The 11,627-nt window shown below is 39.2% G+C and overlaps 1 protein-coding gene across 9 annotated transcripts in view; it reads right to left on the reverse strand.

The window, feature by feature from the left end:
• The window catches only part of NEDD4L (NEDD4 like E3 ubiquitin protein ligase), a 431,023-nt gene that overhangs the window by 191,170 nt on the left and 228,226 nt on the right, over nt 1-11,627 (reverse strand). For 8 of the 9 annotated variants that reach the window (XM_038743604.1, XM_038743606.1, XM_038743605.1 and 5 more), the window contains 2 exons: nt 10,133-10,171; nt 6,954-7,007 (listed from right to left, as the gene is read on the reverse strand). In XM_038743604.1, the coding sequence (XP_038599532.1) occupies nt 6,954-7,007; nt 10,133-10,171 (93 nt within the window). Of the gene's footprint in view, nt 1-1,567; nt 2,772-6,953; nt 7,008-10,132; nt 10,172-11,627 lie in introns of those variants that run through there. The other variant, XM_038743598.1, reaches the window with a different exon arrangement.

The following is an 11,627-nucleotide window of genomic DNA, read 5'->3' on the forward strand; positions in this document are numbered from 1 at the left end:
GATGACTTTTTTTCCCCAAACTACCAAATTGAGATTTGTTGCCAGGGACAGACAGATTCATTCTTTGGGAGAAAACTATCACTGGACATTTCTGCCCCAAGTTCCTTCCACCATTTGGTAGTGAAGAACGTTAGGAATGATATTGAGAGTGTCCCTTCCTCAGGTTAAACAGAATTAGCGGGACACAGCTGTTTGGCAAAATAAGTTACGGATAATAAAACAGGAAAGGGAAGGGGGAAAACTGCATTAAGGCACATGGAATAACAAGGTTGTGGTGGACTGAATTCCCCCATTTCTCTAGCTCAGGAAGTGGTGGAGGGCTGACCTCAAGTTTACATGAAGCCACCCTAAAACGAGCTAAGTTCAATTTAACTCTGTTCTAGAAACACCTAGAAGACATCTTTTTAAATATTGCTATTTCAAGACTATGGTATCCACGTTTAAGAGCATAAAAATATGTTTGATGGAGCCACACAAATCAAAACCAAATGTGAAATGCTCTGATGAGGTTCTTCAGAAAACACTTAAGTCCAGTGTGGCTTGTGCTTATCGGTAAAAAAAAAAAAATCTGATTAAGTTTTTCATACCACTTGTTTTAAAAGAAACCATGAAAGCTGCAGAGTCATCATATGGCCTTGCTGAAGTTAGCAGCTGTCTTTCTGGGCTAAATTTCACTGAAAGTGAGAGCACCAGAGAACAAGAACACACACATGCAATAAAGGCCAAAATCTGTTCTAGTGAATCTGTTTTCACAGCTGGAGACAGGGTACTTACGATTCTATATACAGCATCGTCAAGCTTAGAGACTCAAGTGGGCAGTGTTAAATTGCACTGCAATGCGATTTAAGCATTAATGATTCACCTAAAAGTTTTACCCACGCTTTGCCCATAAAGTCACTTGGCCTCCAAAATAAACAACAACCAGACATCCAGCATTTCTCCTTCCATACATGATTACTAAATGAGAATCAAGCCACCACATCTACAAAAAACCTAGGAAACTACAAGTTATTTATCTAACTGCTTATATGGGAGATGGTCCTGAGCCATTCCACCATTATTTTGATTTAATTCATTTATTTACTTATTTATTCATTTTTACTTCTAATGAAGAGACACATCCCTGGTTGAAGCTGTAAACAGTCTCGCTACTGATGGGGTCTTTGATTTGTGTAGAATTGTGCTGAAATTCTGAAAGGCAAAACTATTTCTATGTACTCAATATGAGAACAAGGGTATACTTCAGTAAAACACAATAACAATGAAATAATGGGTTTCTGAAGGCTTTTATAAAGCAAAGAGAATGATGCTTCTCTTCTACACCCTATAAAGAATTTCTGTGCATTTTAATTACTCTTACAAAGACCAACATCCCAACGAAACCTCATTCCACACACCAAGAGAAAATTGGGTAACTTAAGATTAGAATTAATGAAAGAACCTTTCTAGACCAGAAGTTTTGAGCACAAAGCACCTTTTAACAGCCCGGAAATAATTTTCATTGGAAATACAATGTTTCGTTTTGCTCGCCAACAGAAAACAGAGGGAACAGCAGCAGCTAACTTACCGGAGCACTTGCTACCGAAGTGGCAGGATCTCCAGAACTACCCTCCCCTGCGGCTCGCTCGGGTTCTTCAGAGCCACGGGTGACAAGAATTCTAAAATGCTGTTGCCTTGAGTTTTGATCTGGCCTGATCTTAAACATACAACCTGGTCCCTGTGGGATCCTCTCTACTGAATTACTTCTGTGGATTTCAGGCCCATTACTGCTACTACTAAGAGTTGCTGAACTTATGGCATCTTCAGTGGGAGCTATCTGTAGCGGTCGCGGCTGGACGGGATAAGAGGTGCTCCTCTCCAGCCTAATCCGGGGATACCTAACCAACCTGTCCCCCTTGGTGCCGGTGAAACCAAAATTGCAATCACCACCGGGGCTCAGAGTGTTTGCTTGAGGCTGTTGCAGCTGGAAAACAAAACACCTTTTCCCGGTAGTCGCTGACACGTCGGGTACGTGCTGCAAAGACCATCGCCTCGGTTCAGAGGCAGGAGGATTATTCGGACAGTCAGCCCCAAAAGGCAGCAGCCTAAACTGATGCATATCGACACTGGAGGCACGATGTTGAATTCTCACTCCACTTACGTTCACACCCGAAGTGGCTTCACTTGGTTCTGCTCCTTGGGCAGTCTCATCCTGGTTATCTGAAGGAATTGGATGAAACACCCTATGACTGCCAGAGCTGGCTCCATTGACTGGCTGCCCTGCATCCCCCGCCAGACTGGAAGAGGAGGAACTCTCCGGGTTGTCCCCTTCCGGGGATCCTCGCGGGCTGCTTGGAGACGAAGGAGGCCTTCGCGCAGGTAACGTGAAATGCTCCCTGAAGTCTGAAAACTTACACGGAAGGGCCTCCTCAGGAGGCTCTTGGGCCCCACACTTGTCGGTATGTCCGTTCAGAGCTTTGCGCTGAAGGGAGATCTGCACAGACGAGCTTCTCGTAGGGCGGGCGTCGATGTTATTCAACAGCTGAGGAATAAACATGGAAGTACTTCGTTTTAGTGCTCCCACTCCTTCTTGCAGCCCTGCGTTCCCGTATTCCGCTCCATGTCGAGGAAAAGCGTGAGGACCATTTCTCCGTGGCAGAGTGTGGAATGCCATGCAAAAGTCGTCTTCTCTTTCTCGGTCTAGGATCTCTGATTCTGGGGCCGTATTGCTTCGACCGGAACCAAAACAAAACCGTAGCCGATGGGCCATGGTTTAACAGGAGGGGAGAAAGGGAGAGTGAGAACAGCAATAATTCGGGCCTTGCCAGAAGTTGAAAATCAAAGACAAAAACTCCAAGAAAAAGTGTCCCATCTGCCAAACTGTTAGGACTGCAGCCCTGATAGCGACAGATAGCAGAAATAGCCCAAGTGGCAAGCAGCATTCCAGGCGTGATTGGATAAGAGCAGTCAGCGCTCTTAAACACTGTGACATAGGGTAGGATGGTTAGAGTCACATGATCCAGTTCCCCCTCTCCAATGCCAGCTTGTGGACTTACTTTTTCTCCCCCCGCCTTCTCTCTCTCTCTTTCTTTTTTTTTCTGAACAGCAGAGCCTGAAACAGCACCTTCACAGCTGCTCCTTTTCCATCAGAAAGGAGCAGCCCCAGCGGGAGAGTTCGCACAGCTGACTAAGGCAGCAAACACACTCGGCGCTGCTATAAATCTCAACCCACATCACATTCACAGGGCACTTCTGAACCAACAAAAATGAAAATAAGAATTCACACGCTCACAGAGGCTGCTATGAAAAAACAAAAGGCCCTTTCACTTCATGAACCCTCGTCAACCCTGATTCCCAAAATGAAACAACGACCAAAGTCCTTCCCTCAATAAAAACCAACTTTTCTTTGATTCCTATGATTTTTAGGACATCGCCAGATGATCAGGATGGCATGCAAACCAATAAAATATACTCCATATGTAGTTACTCACTACACAAGGTAGTTTCCTTTTAATGCTAAATAACTAGGCCATGTCTACAAGGAACACAATATCTGTTTGGGCGGGGTGGATGGTGGAAGCCACAGTTGAAAATATTACCACACTTAATGCTGCGTAACCTACTACTACACTGATCCTCTTTACTTGAAAACTGAAATAAAGAGAGAAATATTATATATTATAAAATTACCCCCAACAAGGAAAGCAGCAGAATGGAAGGGTATGGTTGGAAAAAATTCTCTCTTTTCCACAAGGCAGGTAAGAGAGGCTAAAGGAAATCCAAGAATGGTGCATGTATGGTTCTGTACTTATTTAACTTAAACACCGTAAAGAAAAACTGCTCTCAGAATTGGATGCATTCCAATGAGAAAAAGTTAGCAATATTACCGCAGTGTGGATGCCAAAATGGAATATTGCAATGTTTGCTAGGAGCCAAAAAATCTCATTAGGAAGGCACACAGATGGCCTGGACACAAAAGACTCATCAGCTTTGCTGTAACTCAGAACCACAATTTCTAAAGAGGCATTTACGTGGTGGTCTTTTTTAACTTATCATTTTCCATTAACCAGCACACCAGCTATTTAACAAAGAGATTTGTCTTTGAGGAAAACCAAAGCAAGTGGAAAAGCCCAGGGGCAGAGGGTGACAAGCACAGCTTTGACAACAATTCTAGAAACACTGTGGGGGCGGCAGGGGTTGGGGTTGGGAGGGGAGGTTGGAGGATCAACCCCAAGTTCAGACCTTCAAGTGTGTTTTCCAGCAACATGTTTTCAAATGCCAAAATGACCACTTACAAGAGAAATGGAAGCTGGTTTGTTTAATGATAAAGCTGCCAAGGACCAGTACAAACCTCTATTGTCTTTACTGAACTATGAGCCAACAAGCATGGGCATTTGCTACACAATAACGTCACTATAAATTTCCAGTGCAAACCCAGGTGATGGTATTTTAAAGTAGAATGTTCCAAATAAGCTAATCAAAATGAACTTTACATATGCAACATTCTAGAAATTAGACTTTCAGTGAGTATGGATGGTCAGAAAATGTTCATGTTTTTCAGGGTTTTAGTGACTAAATGAGGTATTGCCATTATAGGAAAAGGCCCCCCTTTTTTTTTTAAAGATATTTGTCAAACACTTACTGTGTCCAGCACTGTTAATAATAATAATTATGGTATTTGTTAAGCACTTATTACGTGCCAAGCACTGTTCTAAGTGCTGGGGTACATACGAGGTAATCAGGTTGGACACGGTCCCTGTCCCACATGGGGCTCACAGTCTTAATCTAGACTGTGTTGGGTAGGGACCGTCTCTATATGTTGCCAACTTGTACTTCCCAAGTGCTTAGTACAGTGCTCTGCACACAGTAAGCACTCAATAAATACGATTGATTGATTGATTGATTAATCCATTTTACATATGAGGTAACAGGCACAGAGAAGTGAGGTGACTTGCCCAAGATAATACAGCGGAGAAGTGGTGAAGACAGGATTAAAACTCACGTCCTCTGACTGCCAAGCCAGTGCTTTTGCCACTAGGCCATGCTGCTTTTGTTGATCAGATCATAAACAACTCCTGACCCATATGCACTCACAGTCAAAGTAGGAGGTATTGCATCTCCATTATACACTTGAGGAAACTGAGGCACAAAGAAATTAAATGACAGGGTCATACAGCAGGCAACTGGTGCAGTTGGGATGATAATAATGATAATTACGAGGCTATAATAGTTAAATGGTTACTATGTGCCAAGCACTGTTCTATGTGTTGGTAGACACGAGTTAATCAGGTTCGCCCCAGTCACTGTTCCACATGGCACTCACAGTCTAAGTAGGAGGAAGTAGGATTGAATTCCCATTTTACAGATAAGGTAACAGCCACAGAGAAGTTAGTGACTTGCCCAAGGTCAAACAGCAGACCCGGGCAGAATTGGGATTGGAACCCAAATCCTCAGACTCCCAGATCTGTGCTCTTCTATTAGGCCATACTCCTTAATCCACTTTTTGTGACAATTCTATACTTGATCTAATCAAGACATCCAAATGTACAACCATTTTTCTTCTCTAAAAAATCTGCTCCTTTCCTAGATACAGCCAAATGAAAAACTAAAACAGAATGATTCTCTTCTGAGAGGAATCACCCTTAGATAATCATACTTGAAATAATTTCTAATCCCACCTCCTTCACCAAGAGGTCTTCAATGCAGCAGCAGGTAGCTGACCTTCCCCAAAGCCTAAGTCAATTCCAGAGCTATCCACTTGTAAAACACAGCCATGGAGAACAAATGGAAAAACTCATACGTATAATATTCTTACTTTATTGTATACTCACTATACAGAGAGTTTTTAGAGTTTGCATTGCACATATGGAATCAAGTCTCCTAAATCTACTGCACTTGTAAAGCCATTAGACCGCATCTATTTATTTTATTGTACTTGCTCAAGCATTTAGTACAATGCACTGCATGCCCTCAACAAACAACATTATTTGATGTATTCATGTCATATGAATTCTTTTGGAAAATCAGCCCCTATGTGGTCACAGGTATGTCAATTTAATTTTTCCTTTTTACTTTATATCATATGACTGATGATGACTCATCCAATTAATGATGCTCTTGGAGTTCACTGCCGATGAAGAGTCATAAGGTCATCAGTGAAAGAAACAATTTTGCAATAAAGAAATGGGAAGCTGGATTTTGGGGAAAATGACCTTAAAATCCTAATTGCATACATTGTAATTGTAACTCACCATTACATTCAGATGTAGTCCCAAATTGTGCACCATAATCATTCAGGAAATTGAGATCCAAGGGAAGCTTTAAGAAGGAGGTTGCCATAAAGGTTCAACTTTCCCATGGCTAAAATCATAGCATTCATCTTTGTGAATTGAAATCCTGTCTGAGGCAATTTCTTCCATATTATAGTGACCTGATCTGTTTTTTGACATTTCTGCTGGACATTAATGTTGTTTTAATCACCTACTCTCTCCAATGCACATTCCCATCATGAGATCTTCATTGTAGTAAAGGATATTTCTCAAAAAGCCATCTTTTACAAGTCATAAAGGCATTAATGAATATACGTACGTACTTTAGTTTTTACAAGACAGTGTAGATACGCAAGTTTAGACTTTAAAAGTCAGTGAAGTTTGTTTTCAATGATTAGTTCTAAACCTCTTCATCTACAGGTCATTTGCCAAACAGGAGCACAAAAGACTTCAGTGGGTTCAATCACTGTATATTTTAATTTTATTTTTTAATTTTAAAAGTTTCTTGGAGAACTTTTCCTTTCTACATATTTAGATGCAATCAGTTTAAAATTAGGAATTGAGAATGATTTTTTAAAATCCCTTTGATATCAACTATATGTTATGTATAAAAGCATAATAGCAAAAAACAGTTGAAAAGAAATGTGAGATTTCATTTATTTTGAAAAAATTCAACCAGAGTAGGAAATAAGGACGCACACTCACCAATCTGTTTTCATCAAACACTTCAAACAAGAGTCTATGATTAGTTGGGTTCACCTAGGGGAATATACACAGTAAAATTTCAGTTCATTATCTCAACAGCTTAAATATTTCCCCTGAACAAAAACCAACAGAGATACAGCAAAAACACCAGAAAGATTGAACAGAATTTCCTTAACACAGCTTATTAAATTGACTAAAATATTTAACAATTTCACTTTCCACAATCAAGGGAACTGGAAAATTCATTTTCTACTACTCTGACATTTTTCTTCCTAAAACATCTTAAAGCCCATTACATTGTAAACTCCTTGAGGTCTTTCTTCTGCTCTACTTTCCTAAGCCCTTAATAGAGTGCTTTGCACTTAGTCGGTGCTCAATAAATGCCACTGACCGATTCACAATGTGAAGGATAAAATTTTTAGGACACTGCCCCTTTTTATACTGTGCTTTGGACATTCTTTGACATGTACCCATGGCAGTGATCTCTTTTCTCTGCTCTCCATTTTCATATACTGCCATTCCTCCATCTAAAACTCATAGCAACTGGAGGTACAACTGAGATTTGGGGTTTTGCTTAATGCTAAGGAAGACACGAGGGCAAGGGACCCCGCTAATGTGGTCACTATTGGCCTCCACGGATACTGGAGACTACCGAAGACATTAACGTATCCAACAATTGCATGCATAATGTAGGACGCGCAGTGTTATTTATTTTATTTTGTTAGTATGTTTGGTTTTGTTCTCTGTCTCCCTCTTTTAGACTGTGAGCCCACTGTTGGGTAGGGACTGTCTCTATATGTTGCTAATTTGTACTTCCCAAGCGCTTAGTACAGTGCTCTGCACATAGTAAGCGCTCAATAAATACGATTGATGATGATGATGATGATGATGTTACTTAATGACACCTGATGCAACTTTCTGCAAAAGTTCAGCCAAACCTAGAGCACTTCTCTAAGGGGAAACCCAGCCTGCCACCCTCACTCCAAAGTTCTCTTGTTTTCCCCCCCAGGGTCTCTCGGACTACTGGTGCCACTTTCGAGCCCTTAGTACTTGGTTGCAGAAGTCCAGGCAGAGAGAGACTGGATGCCTAAAATAAAAATACTGTTCCCATAACCATACAAGACAGAGGACAGACCAACTTTAAAAGGAAAAAAGAACAGATTGACTGGCATAAACCTGAATGAATGGCTATCCTAGGCCTTGAATCTTTCACAGGAAATTTTAAATTGGCAGAGTGCCTGGGTTTCGCACTAAAACCAGAACTACAAACCCCCACTTGCTCACTTAAATTCAGAATTTATGCTGTGAGAGTGATAAATGTAAATTTCCTTATTTTCCTTCTTGTGGGTCTGCTGGCAAACGGAGACTGATAAATATAATCATCCTGCAAAAACAATTTAACTTACTTCCAAATCTCTTTAAATGGAAAAGGGGGGACCCCCCCCCTAAAATATAAATTACAATTTGGGAAAAGAAAATAAAAGGACTCAACAATCAACAGGGAGGCGTTCCATTATAGGAGAATACAATGTCAACAAGATCAGGGATGGCAGTAGAAACAAGATTCTGAGGAAGGGTTTAAATTCTGATATCCATATGTGTGACCTACATGAATTATAAAATCAAATCTGAGAAGGACTTTAAGTGTGTCTGAGACCTGAACATCAATAGCTTTGCCCATTCTCGGTTACCCTTCTGGTCGGAATAACAGCATTTCTGGAAATTTGGGACAGTGGCCACTAAATGGCTCTATCAAAATGCTGATCAATTTCAGCTTAATTTAAACAACATTTTAACTTGAAAGAACTTAAAGCATTTCAAGAAATAAGATAATCAGGGTCCCACTCGCCGAATTAAGTTTCCTACTTCAGTCCGACTCAAGTGCTTAATACATTAGATTGCATTCAGGAGACATTCTTAATTCTATTGCTAATTTGTGAAGATCATTTAGTTTGGAAATTTATCATTAATATTAAAGACCTATCTTTTTTCTTGGTAACGATTATGAATGGAATGCCATGGGCTCCACTATTTAAATACCAATGTCGTATTTCAGAAGTGGAAATGTAACATGAACAAACAAAAGTTCTGGTAATAAGAGATTTGCACACTTCAAATCATATTGTGGCTGGAATGGAAAGTGCTGGAGACAGTCACACTGAATTTAACACAGCAAGACAATTCTTGGATAATCCACATTCCATGACAGAATTTTTTTAGTATATTTAGTAAATGAAAAAAACAAACATTTTAGAGAATGTTGTGAAGGAGTAGTAATGCTAAAATATCATGACTACATGAATTATAATTCTTTTCATAAGCATTTTCCTTTCTTAAAAATATAATCCTTTATTTATGATCTTTCAATTTTGCAGCTGAGCGGTTTAATGTTTCCAGTATTTTAGACAAATGTCTACCAACTAAATCGGAATAAGCATACTCAGACAAGGATATTACAGTTTAACAATTCCCAGCACTCAGACATGTCCTTAAGCAGCTGTTAAAAATATTAAATGTGAACCATTATGATTTTACCTTATTCAAATAATAATAATGAATAAGTAATTTTCTAGAAAGGATATTCATTGAGAATGGAAATGATCTATCCCTAAATCATGAATTTATCTGAAGATATTCTTTTGCCATCCATTTTCCTTATCCCTTTGTCTATCTTCCAAGCTAAAAGCAAGCACATTAACTAATTTGTTCAGAATTTGGTTTTCAGTTTACAGAAACCCAAAGTATACACAAAAAATTAAATTACTAGATACAACTAATGGATTGAGCCAAGATAAAAATGGCCAAAAATGGGCTTCTAAACATTACTTTGAAATTCGAATTTATCTTTTTTTTATAATATTTTACAGTTGATAAAAAAAAATTGGCTAACTGAAACAACAACAGTTTTTTCATTCTACTCTCAACTCTCTCAGACCTAAAACAATACCAAATTTGGGGACCAACAAATCAAGGCTCTGCTTACTCAATCCCTTCTTTCAGAGATGAGGGAAACTCTCATAAGAGACTGCTTGAAATGGTATCAAGCAAAATAAATAATACCTAACACAGTTGAAAATCAAAGCAATGCCCTTCTCTTGACCAATATTTAGCAACAGAAACTTTACTTCTCATACACTAGGGACAAGTTTTTACAAACAAGAAATGAACAAACAACTTACTCTAAAATGAAATTCTTCATTCCATTTTGGGTTCAGTGTCTGTAAAAAAAAATAATTTATTTATAAACAATGTCTCATTTCTTAAGCTGGCACAAGTTTTTATGACACTTGAAATCATAGGTTCATATATGATCATTCTTACTAAAAGCATTATGTATAAGGAATCATCAAAATGGCAATAAAAGAATCAATCAATCAATCAATCAATCGTATTTATTGAGCGCTTACTGTGTGCAGAGCACTGTACTAAGCACTTGGGAAGTACAAGTTGGCAACATATAGAGACAGTCCCTACCCAACAGTGGGCTCACGGTCTAAAAGGACCATGCAACACTTGACTGAAAAATATCTTACAGAGAAAGCTGTCTGTAGGAGTGTATTTTTGAGCAATTTGATCCAGAAATAGACTTTAAACTATAAATAGAAATTTAACACTAGAAGGGAGATCAGGGAGCTACATAAAGATGTCATTCTGTATAATATAAACCCATATCATTGTTGAAACACAAATGACAATTTTTATCTACATTTGGCTGTATTAAGATATGTATTCTCTGCCCTCTATCCACTGGTACCAGAAAGCAAAGGAGAGAGAAAGAGAGACAGAGAGAGAGACAGAGAGAGAGAGAAAGAGAGAGAGAGAGAGTGTGTGTGTGTGTGTGTGTGTGTGTGTGTGTGTGACGGAAAGAAGGCTTGGTGGAGGGAGAGGGAGGCGGCATGCAGATAAATTTTGACACACTACAAATTTTTAAAATGAAGCATATAAAACATGAGAACTCAGTATCATGGAGAATGTGTACCCAGGGCTTCAGCAGCACAGACAAACTAAAAAAACCAAACAAAACAGGCCCATATAGCACTAGCTCTATTTTTAAAATACAAAACAAAGGGAGAACAAGCAGAAACTTTCAGTGGCCCTTTTGCACTGTTTTCAGCAAATAAGCAGCATCATTTTTAAGGAATGAGAAATTATATTAGATTTCGAAAAACACCACTTCTGAACTCCTTATGGGGAATGTCATTTTTATTTTCAATTGACAATACCTTTATACCCAAAAGGATGACTTCTACAAAAATCTGAGATGGAACGAACATGATTAGATGATAATACACCATTAGCCAAAGAGCTAGGCATTACAAATAGCATCTATTCGATTAATCGCCTTGCCACAAAATCCGGGTTTTGAGAAAAGGGAAGATGATGACAAAGCTCCACATATTGTGCCATAAATTACAGAAACATATCTTCCGGCTAAATAAAGGGGTCACGTAACTAGCATTAAAATTCTAACACTTATCTTTGCTCACGGGTTCAATAACAAGTATTAAATCCTATCACACAAAGTTTAATGCTTCTCTCTTGAAAAGGAGAGAAAGAGACAGAGAAACACACACAAAGAGAGAGGTTAGTTATCTAGGCCTCAATTTAACATTCACTGCATTAAGATGTGGTTCCTGGGGCATGAATTCTACAAACGTTGAGAGGAAAGGAAGA

This window comes from Tachyglossus aculeatus, chromosome 3, assembly GCF_015852505.1.
Source record: "Tachyglossus aculeatus isolate mTacAcu1 chromosome 3, mTacAcu1.pri, whole genome shotgun sequence".
Taxonomy (NCBI): Eukaryota; Metazoa; Chordata; class Mammalia; order Monotremata; family Tachyglossidae; genus Tachyglossus; species Tachyglossus aculeatus.